Source organism: Musa acuminata, chromosome BXJ1-8 (assembly GCF_036884655.1).
Source record: "Musa acuminata AAA Group cultivar baxijiao chromosome BXJ1-8, Cavendish_Baxijiao_AAA, whole genome shotgun sequence".
Lineage (NCBI taxonomy): Eukaryota > Viridiplantae > Streptophyta > Magnoliopsida > Zingiberales > Musaceae > Musa > Musa acuminata.
In genome coordinates this window covers 3,131,178-3,147,147 of record NC_088334.1, presented here as the reverse complement: position 1 = coordinate 3,147,147, position 15,970 = coordinate 3,131,178, and the positions used below count along the sequence as shown (strand labels likewise).

Here is a 15,970-nt window from a genome sequence, read left to right as displayed (position 1 = left end):
CCTATCCGCTCCATCTTCCGCTCTTCTTACCGCGGACGGGACACGGGAGGAGGGAGGCGACCGGGAGCGAGCGGGAACCTCTTGGCAGCGCCTCCCGCTCTTCTCTCGCGTCGAGCTTTGACGTTCTCTTTCTCGCGTTCGCGCTTCTTCTTTGATTCCTTTGGGTTCCGCTTGTGACGAGGGAGATGAAGTACGTGGTGGTGACGGGGGGAGTGGTGAGTGGATTGGGGAAGGGGGTGACGGCGAGCAGCATTGGAGTTGTCCTCAAGGCATGCGGCCTCCGCGTTACCTCCATAAAGATCGGTACATGCCTACCCTTTCTCCTCGAATCTGCGACCAAGTTTTCTTCTTTTTGTTGTTCCGTTGGGGGAAAAAGGAGTTTTTTCCCTCTTCTCTTTGTCCTTTTTCTGTAATGAGGCTTGCCTGCGATGTGAGGCATCATCAGCGTCGATGCTTGCCTCCTATTCTCCTAAAATTTTCACCATTCTTGTTCCTCCTGGATAAAAGAGGGTTCCTTTTACGAGTTTTGCCTGGGATGCGAACATCGTCGGAAAAGAATACCTTTTGCCCACCGTTTCTTTTGGAATTTCTGCCGTCTTTGATCTTTTTGCCCTCTCTCCGGCGTGGGATTAACCTTAACGAGGTTCTCTTGGGTCACGAGTGGTTTTTGGCCTTTGTGTTTTCGTCTCAATTTCTATTAGACGTGGTCTTTTTTTTATTTTAATTTGGGGTAAAGATCGTATTTTTGGGCAGCAATTGATGGGCATACCTTCCAGTGGCAAGTGGACATGAGTCTTGGTTTTATGTTGATCTTGCTTTTATTATTTTGGACGAGACTCTAATGATTTAGCATGCTCTTAGTCCTTTGTAATTTATCAATGTTAGGTTCTATCAATAACAGTGATACAGAGCCAAGACAAAATAAAGAAGGGATAAGGATGTCTCATTCGTCTATGCCTTCTTCATTTGCCCATTGGTAGAGGGTTTCAGTAGTCAATCCTCAAATATAAACCAATGGGTTCCACCGAATACGGCTTTTTGACTCAGGTCGACATGAGAAACAAAACCAAGCTTTCATATGACTTTCATGTTCCTGCTTAGGTCCTATGCAACTATTGTCTCTGCTTTTTCGGTTGTTTTTTATGTCATTTCTTTTCTTTCTTTTGACAGAGCTTACTTGTGTTTGTTGTTTATGATGGAATTTCTGCAGATCCTTATTTAAATACTGATGCTGGGACGATGTCACCTTTTGAGCATGGGGAAGTATTTGTCTTGGATGATGGTGGTGAGGTAAAGAGATTTTGCATGTTTACACGTCTGTTGTGCTTCTTTGTTACATAACGACCTTCATCGACCCTAACTGGCCATCAAATACACCACTTGATTATTATCCAAATTATATAAGTCCTGCCTTGTTTCTCAATTTCTCAAATGAATCTTTTTTTGTGCTTTACATAATTGGTGGTTTGTAGGTGGATTTGGATCTTGGAAACTATGAAAGGTTCCTTGATATCAAGTTAACTCACGACAATAACATCACTACTGGGAAGATCTATCAGGTACTCGTCAATTTTGGCTGTCCTATGTTGATATGTGATTTATGAAATAAGATTTTAACATCAACCATGGTTTTCCCATATCATATCATTTTTAACTTTCTGTACTTTTTTAACCTAAAATTTCATTTTGTTGCTCTTGTGTTTTTTTGTGTGGCAGTCTGTCATTGATAAGGAAAGAAAGGGCGACTATCTGGGAAAAACAGTGCAGGTGTGAATCATGTTAGAATCATCTTCTAGATTATCAAATTTGTCAAACTTTTTCTTAGTAGTCCTGATCATTGTGTTAATTTTCCTTTAAGGTTGTCCCACACATTACAGATGCCATACAAGAGTGGATTGAACGTGTAGCAATGATACCTGTGGATGGCAAAGAAGGACCAGCTGATGTTTGTGTTATAGAATTGGGTGGAACTATAGGTGAAAGTCGCCTTTAGAATTTTTTTTAAATTGAGAATCAAAACAATGTGTTAGTTGGATCCTTACTTTGTGAAGAATTTTATTTTGTAATCTTATGTCATACTTTGCATGGTTGATAGTTGTCTAAGTATGCTAGTGCAACATGCACACACAATTTTACATGCCGTAATATTAACGAACAGTGTTATGTTTGCTAGTGTATGGTCCACACATAATCTTTTCATGCTATAATATTAATGAACAGCATCGTGTTGATACAGGTGATATTGAATCAATGCCATTTATTGAAGCTTTGGGTCAATTTTCTTACCGTGTAGGTGAGAGGCTGTACCAGCACCTGCTTGTGATGATGCCTTCAGCATTAACCTTTTTTCTTGTGATTCTTTATGTGATATTCTCTTAATGGTATTGTACAGGTCCTGGTAATTTCTGTCTGGTTCACGTTAGTCTTGTACCAGTTTTGAACACAGTTGGTGAGCAGGTAATAAATAAAGAACAGCTACAGTTTTATGCAAGTGCTGGCAAATCAGTCTTTGTAAAAATTAGTTTATGTAATATCTTTATCCATGATTAAAGACAAAAGTACTTGTATATTCTTCTAGAAAACTAAGCCAACCCAACATAGTGTTTGGAGCCTACGAGCACTTGGACTTACACCGAATATTCTTGCCTGCCGCAGTGCTAAGGTCTGTACTCCATCCTTCTCATCCCGCTGCTATCTCCTTTCAGGCTTCTGCTTAGTGTATCATATGTTAGTCCCTGATAGTTTTACTTCAATTTTTTGGCAGCCGCTGGAGGAGAATGTTAAAGAAAAGCTTTCACAGTTTTGTCATGTCCTGGTATTTTGAAATCATGTCATTTGTTTAGTCAACGGTTTAATAGTTGACTTGGTGCTGAATGATCAACCTTCCTCTGTTTAAATTTGTGCAGGTATCAAATATCGTCACTCTTCATGATGTTACAAATATTTGGCACATTCCATTATTGTTGATGGTAGAGTTCTCATACTTCTCAGTGTTATAAATTTTATATATGCAAGTTCAAAGAGATTATTTCAGTCGCTGAAACTTGTCCTATAAATGCATTGTCCTTGAAGGAACAAAGGGCAGATGAAGCTCTCATTAAAGTCTTGAAACTTAAACGGTTTGTATAATGCACTTAACATATTCATTTTCATTTGATTATGCATATTCATGTTGTGATGAGATTCCAAGGCACTTTACAAGTTGTTCTTTGTTTTTGAGTTGTACAGATTTGCCAAGGAACCCATGTTGGAAGAGTGGATGAGAAGAGCAGAAATCTGTGACACTTTACAGGATCCTGTTAGTTTCTCTCTCTCTCTCTCTCTCTGATATATATAACATATATTATATATCTTTCTCCCTCCCCCCTCCCTAGAAAGTGCTGTTGCCTCTTTGCCTGCTGAGTGTACTTATCATTGACTTCCAGGTTAGGATTGCAATGGTTGGTAAATATACTGGCTTTGCTGATTCGTACCTCTCAGTATTAAAGGTGAAATATATACATAACTTATGAGATGCTATCAATGTTCTTTTTGATCTCCATATATGTCGATCTGCATCAATCATTTTGTAAGATGCACCTTTTCTTGCCACCACCATTGGCAGAATTAAGATATGCAGACTAAAGAGTTCTTAGGTGTTTTGAGTTCCAGTAATTCAATTGCTTGGTGGCAAGGAATTAGTTAGAATTGACATGTTTTGTATGTGCAGAACATGTCTGAGGTTTTACGTGTTTTTAGTCTGGAAAATTTTTTGTTCACTTTTTTTTCACATTACTTGGATATTTGTCAAGTTTTTGCATATTTGTATGTGTCAGATCTTCTCTATGTAGATATCTAGTTAGATATCATTGATTAGCTTGTCAATCTGTCTGTCAGGCACTTTTGCATGCATCTGTTGCTTGCCAAAGGAAACTGGTTGTTGACTGGGTAGCATCTCCTGACCTCGAAAAACATACAGAAGTAGAGGTTTGCTTGTCATGTTTACCCAATCTTCTTTTTCCTTTTAGCTATACATTGGTTTTCTTACCCAAAAGATTTGGTTATTTGTTTCTTACACAGGCACCTGAAGTTCATAAAAAAGCATGGGATCTATTAAAGGTGAGTATCTTCCTCTCTATCTTGAATTCTCAGAATCCGCATTAAGAGTGTCATTGTTATATTTGGTGGTTCAAGATTTTTGCTGTTTCTGCTAGTCATCTCGACAAACTTGTACTTCAGGCTGCAGATGGTATACTAGTCCCAGGAGGTTTTGGAGACAGAGGGGTGGAAGGAAAAATTCTTGCTGCTAAATATGCTCGTGAACACAAAGTGCCATACCTTGGCATTTGTCTTGGGATGCAGATTGCTGTAATCGAGATTGCTCGTTCAGTTTTGAACTTGCCAGATGCAAACAGCACAGAGTTTAACCCTGATACAACAACCCCATGCGTTATTTTTATGCCTGAGGTAAGTAAATATACTGGATTTTCTTATCTTGCTTTGTAGATGTGTTCTGTTACCTTACAGATCTTGCATGCTATATAAAGGGATCAAAAACTCATATGGGAGGGACAATGAGACTTGGATCAAGGAGGACATATTTCAAGGTTCCCAGCTGTAAAGCTGCAAAGTTGTAAGTGTAGATATTCCTGTTGAGTTTTTGTTTTCTTTATAATTTTCAATTATATATTTTTTGTTGTTTCATAGGATGACAAACTTCTACTTTTCTCTCTTTTACTAGGCACAGCAATGCCAGTTTTGTTGATGAACGACATCGTCACAGATACGAGGTTAGTTTAATTATAAGTCAGCAGTACAATGTTCAAATGTTATGCTTATACTCTAGATGCCAATTTTGCTGTTATTTTTACAGGTAAATCCAGAGATGGTTCCTGAGTTTGAAAAGGCTGGCCTTGCCTTTGTTGGTCAAGATGAAACAGGAAAGCGAATGGAGGTATGTACTTGACAGAGTTTCTTGTGGGTCTATGATCTGTGAACCTCCTTGGTGATATTTAAAATAAATTGATGTAGATCATCGAGTTGGCTGATCATCCTTATTTCATCGGTGTGCAATTTCATCCGGAGTTCAAATCTAGACCTGGAAAACCATCTGCACTTTTCTTAGGTACTGTCTCCGTAGAAGTTAGATTGCTCGGCTTCATGTCAGTACAAGTGAATCGAATTAAAATGTAACTCTTACGAGTTTGTTTGACAGGACTCATAGCGGCCTCATGCAGGCAGCTGGACTCTTTGCTGAGACACATTCTTCATCGTGGCAACTTAACATCAAGATGTATCTCAAACACTGGTCCTGTCTCAACAAAGGCTTACCAGAATGGGAATTTAAAGAAGCATACCAAGAGCCTAGCAAACGGAAACTTCCATTCCAATGGCAATGGCGTGCACGCATGACGACTTGAGCCGATTGACAGGGATATTGTGTTCTTATGATTTTGTTGTTTTGGCCATGTTAATATTTGTTCTTGTTCAATTCACCCTCTACGATTGATCGAGAAATGGAGTTTTGCTTCTCAAACTCAAGGGATTGGCCGGTCTTGTTCCGACTATTTTAGCGAGGAACAGCCTAGTTCTTGTTGCAGTCACTGATGGTGAGATGTGTTTGATCTTGTTGAGAGGAGTCTCAGTTTCCTTATCTGTATATTATCTATGACTTCCATTTTGTTGCTCAATATACGGGAAATAAAAATGCTTTAAATTCTAATGCACACTGATTGGTGCAAGATCTAGTCATAAACAATGAGCGCAGTTCTGTATATTGATGGTTTAATCTGTAGTTAAAGGAGGATTAACTGCTGCTTGGTATGCTACATCATGAGCAGATTTGTTATCCTCCCCTTTGATACAAGTTCATCGAGTTACATTGACATGAGTTTCTAAAGTAAAGCAGTCACAGATAATGCTCTTTTGATATGGGTTCATCGTGTTCAATCGACATGAGTTGCTAAAGTAAAGCAGTCAGAGCGAGTGGTCTTTATGAGGTAACTGATGGCTTGTAAGAAGTCCGATTTCACTTTCAGATTGGTGATTCCTCCCTGTTGTGCTCTTAACAATCCGGCAAAAATGGTCATGCATTCATTCGGCTTTGCAAGGAATACCAACCGAAGCTTTGATAGTATTGTCTTCATCACGAACTACAGAACCCAAACCAGCATATCCAGAACGGGGGCATAGGAGGCATCAGATTTGAAGGAATAAGAACTGTGGTGTGTTGCTGTGGCAATGTGCTGAATTCTTGGCAAACCACCTTCCTTTTCCCTCAGGAGATTTAGGATTCTCTGTCACTATGGCCATAGCTCTATACTCCAAAGTATTATTCAAATTATTATAGATGTTTATTGACACTACCTCTTTCAAGTGCTTATTTAGTTGAATTGGATGCGCTCGAATCAAATTGTATAAATCAGAAACTCTTTAGATTTTTTGTTCTTTAAACTATGGATTTCCTTGGATTTTTGCTGTTTATGTGATTTGCTATGCTTATGATGTCGATGATGTTTTATTGCTCTTGCTCTCTGTATGCTCTTTGTCATGTCTGTGGCAGTAAAGATGAAGAAAGGGTTCCACGGAGTGGTAGATTGATGCATGTCATCGATGAGCAGATTACATCGTGTGGGTCGAGTCTACCATACGAGAGCCATGCGTCAGATGGCACAAAGCTTAACTTTCGCTTTCCTTCAGGTTTGAGGCTTCGTTGTGTAGCTTGAGCTATCAAGTTTGAATTGCCTGCCTGTCAACTAGCTTATGTTGCAATCATTATCTATGCAAAAAATATTAACCCTAAATCTTGTGTGCTGCATCCCAGAAGATGAAGAAAAAGCATGATTGCATATCGAAGAACATAAAAGAAGAGAGACCAAAAAAAAAGAAAAGAGAAAGAAGAGGTTAACCTTACAAAGCTAAAAAGGATTGGAGACGTGACCGAACACATCCGGAGTTCGGCCATCGCATCGAATGACACCACCGACAAGACGACGAGATCAAACAACAAGCACCGTCCTACGTAGCCGATAGTTACAACTCTACCACGACCACGCTAATGTTGTCCCTGCTTCCTCTGGACAAGGCGAGCTCCGCCAGTATGACGGCAGCCTCCTTAGCTCTGTGTTCTCTGGCGCCGTCAGGCACCTTCCTCACCAGTTGTCCGCTGAGGCATTGCCTCGCGACCTTGCAGACCACCTCGTTGGAGATGACGTCCCACAACCCATCGCTGGCCAGAACCAGGAGCTCGTCTTCCTCCGTCCTGTTCGTCACCGTGACCTCTGGTTCTGAGATCACATATGGTCTCAGGTAATGATCGCCTACAACATGACCGAAACCATCTGTTAAAAGGCAGTCTTTCATGAATCCAGAGTCCACGGCGAGGTCGTACCTATGGATCTAGAAGTGGCTAGAACGCCTGACACACGGTAAACGTCCCAGTTGATGACGATGCCTCCAGCTGCTTCGACTCTCTTCATCTCATCTGGCCTGTCAGCCTGTGCAAGAACATGGTCACCAGTGTTATTCTCCTCTTGGAACTGAACAGTAAAAGGAATCTGAGGTGATGATGATGATGATGAAGTCATGGGATGGAAATGACGGACAGCGATTTTAAGCAGGTCGAGTTACAGGCGTTTGTATGTGTGTGCTTATATACCTTGTGGTCCGAGGAGAGCGGCACGGCCATGTCGCCGCGGGAGAGCACGACCCTCGAGTCACCGCAGTTGGCTACCACGATTCGCTCCGGCCCCACGACCGCCACGGACGCCGTCGACCCCACCTCCCTCTCCTTCAAAGCCAGCTCCCCGTCCACCCTCGAGAAGCTCGCGGCCATCACCTCCCTCCACTGCTCCTCCGCCGTCGGCCACTCGCCCAACGCCGCCACCTTCTCCGCCAGCACCACGTGCAGCCGGTCCCGGCACGCCCACGCCACGCTCACCCCGCAGTGCCCGTCGTACACCCCAAAGAAGTCATACGGGGGGGCGGTCCCCACCGACGCGAACCCGGGCGCCATGGTCACCGCGTCCTCCATCTCCCTCCTCCGCCCAATTAGCGACACCGACCCGTGGGACAAGGAGGGGGCAATTCCCTTGCTCGCCTTATGGGCGTCGGAACCGAAACTCCGATTCCGGTTCTTGACACGGTTGGTGGGGCAACCTCCTGCGCTGGCTTCGGCCCTTATCCAGCGGAGCTGGAGACGTCGATGGCGGATCGTTTTGTGGTCGTTGCAAGGAATTTTGTCCGGTGACTCGTTGCTCAGGGGCTCCGGTTCACCCTCCATCAGTACTATTACTACGGCAAGCTGCACTGACACTACTATAAGCTACTGCTCGGCCTTTCCGCTTGCTCTCATAGCGACGAAGAAGAAACCACGGGAGTTTCGAGTATAATATAAACCCGAGAGAGAGAGAGAGTGATGTGCATGACGAAGTAAGACAACCTCCGATGAAGAGAGGGCCATTGCCACCTCGCAGCAGACTATCTCGACGTGGACGGTTTGCGGATGCAAGAGCGCCGGCGAAGCCGTTCTGGGGGATTTGAATTTTGGACGGGAGCACCGAATCAGCTGCCGACCCTGGGAAAGAGTTCCGGGCCTTCCAAGTGTGGCGATCCCGTCATGTTATGCGTCACCCCAGAACTTGTGCGCCTTCTCCATGTACTACACGTAAGGGGACACGGAGCATTATTCTATGTTCTGATCGAGTACGTGGGCGAGGAGAAGAGGGGAGGACAAATGCCGGATCGGGAAGAGCGGTAAGTGACCCTTGCGGAGTCCGCCTGGGCCTGCAGGTGTCGACGCCGCACCGCCGCTTCCCATGTATGGTAAGGGGGAGCATGTGGCCCAAGGATGGACGAGACTCCTCGCTTTGGAGAAGATGCGGCGCTTGCATGAGAATGATGCAGGGCTGGAAACGGTCGGCTCATGGAAGTATTAAGGAGCTGCGGAGAGGAGGACGAGGGGGAGGGGGAGGGGGAGGAGGTGGAGGGTGGAGAGGAGAGGGGGATTGGGAGGGCGGGGTGGGAGGTGGGAGGTGGGGGACGGGTTTGTGGTGGGGTCAGAGAGGTGCGACTCGGGAGATACCACATAGGGAACGAGGGACGCGTCGTCTTGGCAGGTGGCAGTCGACCACACCTCAGGTGACTTCCCCTGCCGAACACAATTGGTCTGCTTGCAGGTGAGCAGTGGCCAACCATTTAGTACCCATGAAATCCAATGGAGCCCAATTACCAAAAAAACCCGATCCAAAAGAATTCTGTTTCGGATCCAGATCCTCTCAGATAACCTGCGGATCTTAAATCTACCTCAAATAATACGTGTACATCCGATCCATGTGATTACTCCTTTTGGGCTTCATGTTATTCGGATTCGGATCTTACATGGATCCGACCGATGATCGGCCCGATAATATAAGATGGCTTATCCCCTTCGGCGACAGCCCCTCGGTACGCCGCTCGTCCCTAAAACCTCTCATCCCTATCCTTCCCCCCTGCGGCCGGAGTCAGACGATGCCGGGCCAACTCCTTCCCCTCCGCCCGCTCGACTACCCCGGCCATCGCGGTGCTTCCGTTCTGGGCAGAGCTTTCCCCTTCAAACTCAAATACCTGGCTCTCTCAGCCAGGCCTCGCCGCCTGCTCTCCCTTGGTCACGATTCCGCTGCTGGCCATCGGAGGACGGGTCTCCTGGTGGAGAGCTCCGGCGCCCCGGGGAAGAGGAAGGCTCTGGTTGAGGAGGACACCCAGGTTGGCGGTTGGTCCGACGACTGGGAGTCCGAGGAGCTGGAACGAGATGGACGGAGGAGCGGTCGGCCCAAGAGTAGGACTAGGGTGAGGGGTGACGGCGGGAATACAAAGCCCTTGGTTCGTGATGCTGCATCCTCTAAGAGGAGCAGGGACAGCGATTCTAAGTTCTTGCAGGTAATCGGTAATGGAAAGAAAAACCAAAACCCTAGCTTGGATGAGTCTTTGCTACGGCGTTCAAGAGGACTTCTTAACAAGAAGAGATCTTTTAGTCATCTGGATGAGGTAGATGAGGAGGAAGAGCGGAATGTTGAATGTGACTCCATAAATGATGCTCCTAATAATGGTGGTAAGATAAAACAGGGGATGTCAGGCAATGCTTCTGGTTCCGCAGCTTCTCCTGAAATTGGACGACTAAGTTCAATTGCTGAAGATGAATCTTACTTAAGCCAGACCAGGTAACATTTCATTGCAATGAGTATGTATGACAAGTGGTTCTTTGGGCCACAGACTGTTAGATTTCTGTACCTTTTGACTTGTTTAAAATTAATAGCAAGATGGTGTTATGATAGCTTCAAAATTGATCAAACAAGGCATCTATTAGTGCAGCATCCAATTTGTATCTTTTGCACATATATTATATACAGTAAACATTTTTTCCCCTCAAAGTTGCTTTTTGTCTGCTACAGGTTCGAAAATTGTTCCCTTTCTCCTTTGTCGCTTAAAGGAATAGAAGCTGCTGGATACGTGATGATGACACAGGTGCAGGAAGCAACGCTTCCCTTGATCCTTGAAGGTCGGTTGATTCTGCTGTGGCTTTTAGGCTTGTTATTTTTGTCAATCTAGTAACTAAGAATAACAGTTTTAATAGGTTTAATAGATTCAGTGATATTTTTTTTATGCTTAGCAGTGATCTATTCGATTTTATTACATTAACATTGCTGATGGTAATTCTTGAAATTTTTGAATGATCTTGTAAAAATAAATGTTGTCCAATTACATGCCATCTTGTGGGAGAATCTGTAATCTTCATTCATCTATGGCATTTGATTTTACAGCATACGTTGATTTAATTGGTGTGCATCTTGTCATTGTTGGATGAACACAAGTATGAAAATTTGATCAGGACTTGTACCAGTAAAATGTTTGCCCTTTTGATGAACTATAAACAATAAATATCTTTTTCATGATTATCCTTGACAACTGGAAGCCTTAAGTGTTGCATAAATGTGCAGCATAAAATTGACACTGGAGATTCGGTGGCTGTAAAGCTTCAGAACTAGTTAAAAGAATACTGTTAGCTAATACATGAAAGTAATGTAAGCAAATAGATGCAAAATATGTGAGTTTATCTAAGTGAATGTTGATATATAGCTTGAATTTCATTGCTTCTGGCTGTTTCAACTTAATGTTGAACAGGAAAAGGTCACTATCCTACTTAATGTGGGTACTTAAATTATGGATTGTTCCTAAGTCATCCAATTTGTGTGGAGAGTTTTACTGGAGAAACTCCTAGTTCTTAATATCTAAACAACTAGAGTTGACTTAACAATTAGTTTCTGGACATTAGGTGAAATTAGCTATCCGGATTCCCTCCTTTAAAGTTGTTTTTTAAATTTGATTTTCCTTTTAAATTGATTGGTGGCATCTAATGAACTTTATGCAAATCTACGGTTTGTGCTTATGTTATCAGCTCAAGTGCTAGAATTTATGTTCATGACCCATCTCTTGTCAAGAAGATGATGTTATTGCTATCTTTCGTACTGTAGGCAAAGATGTTCTTGCAAAGGCAAAGACTGGAACGGGAAAAACTGTTGCATTTTTGGTATTGAATTCAAAATTTTTGTTGCCTGATCCATCTGATGCAATTCCTTTATTTTATTTGTGGTTTTGTTTGTATCGTTTGCTCATCAGCATTTTCTTATTTATTCTTTGAAGGTTCCAATTGTTTACTAATGAATTTTCCCCAATTATAACCAAATATGAGTTGTTTCTCTGCAGCTTCCTGCAATCGAGGTTATTTCCAGATTACCCCCTCTTAGCCATGATAAAAAAAGGCCTTTAATCAATGTTCTCGTAATTTGCCCGACACGAGAACTGGCGTTGCAAGCTGCAGCGGAGGCTAATAAACTTTTGAAGTATCATACTTCGATTGGTGTGCAAGTGGTAATAGGTGGCACACGACTCACACAAGAACAGAGACACATGCAAGCAAATCCATGCCAGGTGAAATTTTGCAAATGCTTGCAATGAAATGTGAATGTACCTTTTCTAATAGCATGTTGGCATATTATGTTTCTTCTACTTATAAGCATCTGCCGAACAGATTCTAATAGCCACGCCAGGAAGACTCAAAGACCATATTGAGAACACAACAGGATTTGTCAGTCGACTAAATGGAGTAAAAGTTCTTGTTCTTGATGAAGCAGACCGTCTGCTGGATATGGGATTCCGGAATGATATTGAGAAAATTATTGCTACTGTTCCAAAACAGCGGCAAACACTTCTATTTTCTGCTACTGTACCAAATGAGGTATATCTATAGACCTTGGTTCTTCAGCTTTTGCTTCATTGATAGTAAAATCTTAATGAGTGATGATGTTTAATATCTAGGTTCGTCAAATTTGTCATATTGCCTTGAAAAAGGACTACAAATTTATCAGCACCGTGGATGAAGGTAGTGAAGAGACACACTCACAGGTACTCTTTGCTGTTATAGAAGCATGCAGTATAGGTTTCCTCTGTAGATTCACTATTCACCAATTTGTTATTATGCAAACATTAATCAGGTCAAACAGATGCATCTGATTGCTCCGTTGGATAAGCACTTCTCTATACTTCACTGTATCCTGAAGGAACATATTTTGGAGGATGCTGATTATAAGGTAACTGAAATCTTGGTTATCCTTGCATTTTTTGTCTTGTCTTCAGCTGTTACATCACTGTATCTTTTGATGGGACCTTGAAGGTGATTGTATTTTGTACGACTGCAATGGTGACAAAGCTTGTCGCTGACCTGCTTACTAAGTTGCACCTGAATGTGCGAGAGATCCATTCAAGAAAACCACAAACTTACAGAACCAGAGTCTCCGAAGAGTTCAGGCAGTCAAAAGGTCTCATACTTGTGAGTTCGGACGTCTCTGCTAGAGGAGTTGATTACCCAGATGTTACCCTTGTTATACAGGTAGCTCATAGTCTTGATTTTTGTTTACTGTGCCTCATATGATGATTGATTTGTCAATGTTTCATCTCTCATTGACATGCAACATCCTGAATTGATATACCTTGCAATTCTATGAATTATATGGATAATTCTCTTTTCAGGTTGGAAATAAAAGAGATCTATTGATTACTTTCAAATACCAATCCGTCCTTACCACATGCACTATTTGAGGGTGTTATCCTCACAAAAATTGTAAATTTTTTATTTTATTTTGTTGTAGGTGGGACTCCCTGCTGATAGAGAACAGTATATCCATCGACTTGGTAGGACAGGCCGGAAAGGTAAAGAAGGAAAAGGTTTGTTGATTTTGGCACCATGGGAGAAGTTATTTTTAGCAAGTGTTCAAGATTTGCCAATAACTGAGGCTCCAGTACCTTCTATGGATCGAAGCACCATGAAGGAAGTGAGTGTTGTACATATATTATCTTTATCCTAATCTTGTTAAGAGCATTAGTAACATCATGTGAATATGTAATGTGCTCTGTGCTTACCAACTAAGATATATTGGAAAGTAGGAAAAGGAAAAAGAAGAGCATAGAGTTGTCTAGGTTCATGATGGCGGTACTTGTGAAAATTCACGGAAATAAATCCTCTGATAGTAATCTTGTTTTTGCTAGAGTAAAATTACTGGTTCTTTTGCAAAGGATGAACTGATGAACCTCGGTATCGTGCATTATAATGTTGCTCTTTTGCGACCTAGTTGTCTCTCTGCTTGCAGAGGTGATGCTGGTTCGTGCATTGAGATACACTTTTAGTTACTAATACTTGTGTTATACTCATTAAGATGCTGGTTCTTCATGCTCATAATTTCTCTCACATATTTCGTACGTCTAGGTGTTGTCTTATCCAATGACTACTTGCGGCAAGATCTTGTTCACCTTCTGTTTTACATTGTCTGTCTCCAAGTATTCTAAATCCAAATAATTTCTTTTCGTGTTCGGTCAGGTGGAGCAGGCGCTGCAACTTGTGGAGATGAAAAACAAAGAATCAGCATATCAAGCATGGCTTGGTTACTATAATTCAAACAAGAAAATTGGCCGAGACAAGTTGAAACTTGTGGAACTGGCAAGGGAGTTCAGTCAGAGCTTGGGTCTCCGAGATCCTCCTGCGATACCGAAGCTTATCTTGAGGAAGATGGGCCTTCACAACGTCCCCGGCTTACGTTCCAAGTGACACCATTTCCACTTTTTCATCGTTATCATCCTTGCTGCAGCTTCTTCTTTTCATGTTCCAGTTGAACTTCAATTACTGCTACACTTGGTGATGCGCTCAGTTGCATTATTGCGTATCAAAAAGTAGAATTTGTTGTTGTAATGACTGCACGTTCAAATGAAGTATACGTCTTCGAGAGCCCTATCTGATGCCACCAATGGGAATTCTCTTTGATGTTGCAGGTGTCGAATCTTTGCTGCAGAAGAGAAAAGTCTTGCCCATGTTTGTCGATCATAAAGAACAGCAGCAAGAACATTTAGGTGTCGCTTCCCTCTGTCGTTTAGTCCCACCTGGAACGGATTGCAATATTCTAGAGCCTGGGATAGGCCCCGGGCGTTGGCGTCGCCGCCGAGTCAGGTCACGTTGGCTTGTAACCCGGGTGTGTGTGTGGCTACAAGGGTTCCCGTAGGGGGCAGTTGATGCACTCCGGCTTGCCGGTTCCAAGACCTGTTAGTCGAGCTTTGTGGCCTGGACGAAAGCCCGAGCTAAGGCGGGGAGGGCGCTGCGACAGGCTAGCTTTACAGAGCAGCGATCACCTCTCGCTATCGGCGGTGTGGGGATAACCAAACCAAACCACCGCCACCTTATTGCATATTTTTAGGTTTCTCTCATATGCTTTTAGTTGATTTCGTTGATAATTTTCCGCTTTGGACAGAAGAAGGCACACGTAAAACTCCACGACGTTTCCGGGGCCGAAAAAAAAGGGTGTGAGGTTAGAAAACCTGACGCCCACGCCTGTCTCTCTCTCTCTCTCTCTCTCTCTCTCATGCAGGGCTTGCCCTTCGTCTTCCCCGGACACGTGCACAGATTCCTCTCGCCACCTTCCTCCGATCTTCCCATGTAAATCATGCACGCGAGGGCCGACCTCAGCCCCTCGCACATGACGGCACCTTCGTCGAGAGCAGAGCAAGCGGGAAGGCCGAGCGCACTACTGTTAATCGCAACCTGGTAACTCCTCCTGATAGGGGTAAAAACAAATAAGACATGATGTACCGGATTTGACGTAACATCGCCCCATATCAAGCCACCCCCAAACGGCACACCGCACCAAGAGACGAGCATTAAAACCGGCGTAACGCGCACCCTCACCGACCATACCCGCACGACCTCATCATGCTGACCCCGCACGACCGGACAGGGCAGGGGAAGGCGTCGACCAAGGCTTGCCATACCCTACGGCAACTCGGCCTTACCGCGCAATGCCCACAACAGCAACGGACGCGATCAGGTGTACGGCCCTGCCCCGGCAAGATGGCGCGTCAGATAACATCGAGCTCACCTATAAATACCCTCGGGCTCCAAGCAGGCAGGGTAAGCGAAAAAACTCACGATTCCATCTAAGATTCCCCTCTTCGCTTCTAACTTGATCATCGGAGGGGTCGGGCCGAATCACCGACCCGACCCGACGACGCGGAGCACTTCAGCCCGATTCCCCGTGATCGGTCACCCCGAGGATCCCGCGAGGAGCTTCACCTGATCCTGGCCGCTCGGACCCTCGAACCAACCGTACCGACCCCGAGGTAACGGCTAAAAAAGTTACTTGCCGTAACAGATTGGCGCTAGAAAGAGGGCCTCCGAATGGCAAGCGATCAGCGAATCCACTTTGGCGAGCCCCCAGCTGTTGGGCTCCCCACCCAGGGGGAACACCCCCCGCACAATGAAACTCGTGACGAGCGCCCTGCGGCGGCGTCAGAACGATACTGGCAACTGTTCAATGACCCAGGCTTGTCACCTCCCGACGGCGCACCCGCGGGCCCATCGCCGGTGTCTCCCGAGGCCTTTCAGGACCTCGCTCATCAAGTCTGAGCCCTGACGAGC

General features: G+C 44.0%; 3 protein-coding genes across 4 annotated transcripts; 2 read left to right on the top strand and 1 right to left on the bottom strand.

The window, feature by feature from the left end:
• On the top strand, window positions 1-5,707 carry LOC103993879 (uncharacterized). Of its 2 annotated transcripts, none has more exons than XM_018830148.2 (21): window positions 1-303; window positions 1,211-1,290; window positions 1,473-1,559; window positions 1,717-1,767; window positions 1,859-1,976; window positions 2,237-2,293; window positions 2,393-2,457; window positions 2,579-2,662; window positions 2,765-2,815; window positions 2,907-2,969; window positions 3,073-3,119; window positions 3,229-3,298; window positions 3,426-3,488; window positions 3,877-3,966; window positions 4,060-4,098; window positions 4,219-4,446; window positions 4,527-4,612; window positions 4,721-4,769; window positions 4,853-4,933; window positions 5,011-5,104; window positions 5,195-5,707. In XM_018830148.2, exons 1-21 carry the CDS (start codon window positions 186-188, stop codon window positions 5,389-5,391), a joined length of 1,818 nt encoding a protein of 605 aa, XP_018685693.2. In that variant the 5' UTR covers window positions 1-185; the 3' UTR covers window positions 5,392-5,707. The 2 variants fall into 2 exon arrangements, with proteins under 2 accessions (XP_018685693.2, XP_018685694.2); XM_018830149.2 differs by lacking the exon at window positions 1-303 and adding an exon at window positions 904-1,047.
• Window positions 5,708-7,011: 1,304 nt separating this feature from the next.
• On the bottom strand, window positions 7,012-8,260 carry LOC135588879 (probable protein phosphatase 2C 8). The gene is made up of 3 exons (XM_065081226.1): window positions 7,637-8,260; window positions 7,370-7,475; window positions 7,012-7,298 (listed from the first exon to the last, which is right to left on the bottom strand). Exons 1-3 carry the CDS (start codon window positions 8,258-8,260, stop codon window positions 7,012-7,014), a joined length of 1,017 nt encoding a protein of 338 aa, XP_064937298.1.
• A 1,161-nt stretch (window positions 8,261-9,421) lies between these two features.
• On the top strand, window positions 9,422-14,294 carry LOC103993880 (DEAD-box ATP-dependent RNA helicase 31). The gene is made up of 10 exons (XM_009414099.3): window positions 9,422-10,175; window positions 10,407-10,513; window positions 11,487-11,542; window positions 11,719-11,943; window positions 12,044-12,250; window positions 12,331-12,417; window positions 12,507-12,602; window positions 12,686-12,901; window positions 13,161-13,343; window positions 13,886-14,294. The coding sequence occupies exons 1-10, from the start codon at window positions 9,487-9,489 to the stop codon at window positions 14,111-14,113; spliced, it is 2,094 nt and encodes a 697-aa protein (XP_009412374.2). The 5' UTR covers window positions 9,422-9,486; the 3' UTR covers window positions 14,114-14,294.
• The last annotated feature ends 1,676 nt before the right edge of the window (window positions 14,295-15,970 follow it).

Excerpts from the sequence above, each read along its gene's own strand:
- LOC135588879 (XM_065081226.1), bottom strand. The coding sequence starts at position 8,260 with ATGGAGGGTGAACCGGAGCCCCTGAGCAACGAGTCACCGGACAAAATT. Across the intron at positions 7,476-7,636 it reads CGCTCTCCTCGGACCACAAG|GCTGACAGGCCAGATGAGAT; the intron begins GTATATAAGCAC and ends GTTCTTGCACAG. Across the intron at positions 7,299-7,369 it reads AGCCACTTCTAGATCCATAG|GCGATCATTACCTGAGACCA; the intron begins GTACGACCTCGC and ends GTCATGTTGTAG.
- LOC103993879 (XM_018830148.2), top strand. The coding sequence starts at position 186 with ATGAAGTACGTGGTGGTGACGGGGGGAGTGGTGAGTGGATTGGGGAAG. Across the intron at positions 2,663-2,764 it reads TTGCCTGCCGCAGTGCTAAG|CCGCTGGAGGAGAATGTTAA; the intron begins GTCTGTACTCCA and ends ATTTTTTGGCAG. Across the intron at positions 2,816-2,906 it reads CACAGTTTTGTCATGTCCTG|GTATCAAATATCGTCACTCT; the intron begins GTATTTTGAAAT and ends AAATTTGTGCAG.
- LOC103993880 (XM_009414099.3), top strand. The coding sequence starts at position 9,487 with ATGCCGGGCCAACTCCTTCCCCTCCGCCCGCTCGACTACCCCGGCCAT. Across the intron at positions 11,944-12,043 it reads TGCAAGCAAATCCATGCCAG|ATTCTAATAGCCACGCCAGG; the intron begins GTGAAATTTTGC and ends TCTGCCGAACAG. Across the intron at positions 12,902-13,160 it reads ATGTTACCCTTGTTATACAG|GTGGGACTCCCTGCTGATAG; the intron begins GTAGCTCATAGT and ends ATTTTGTTGTAG.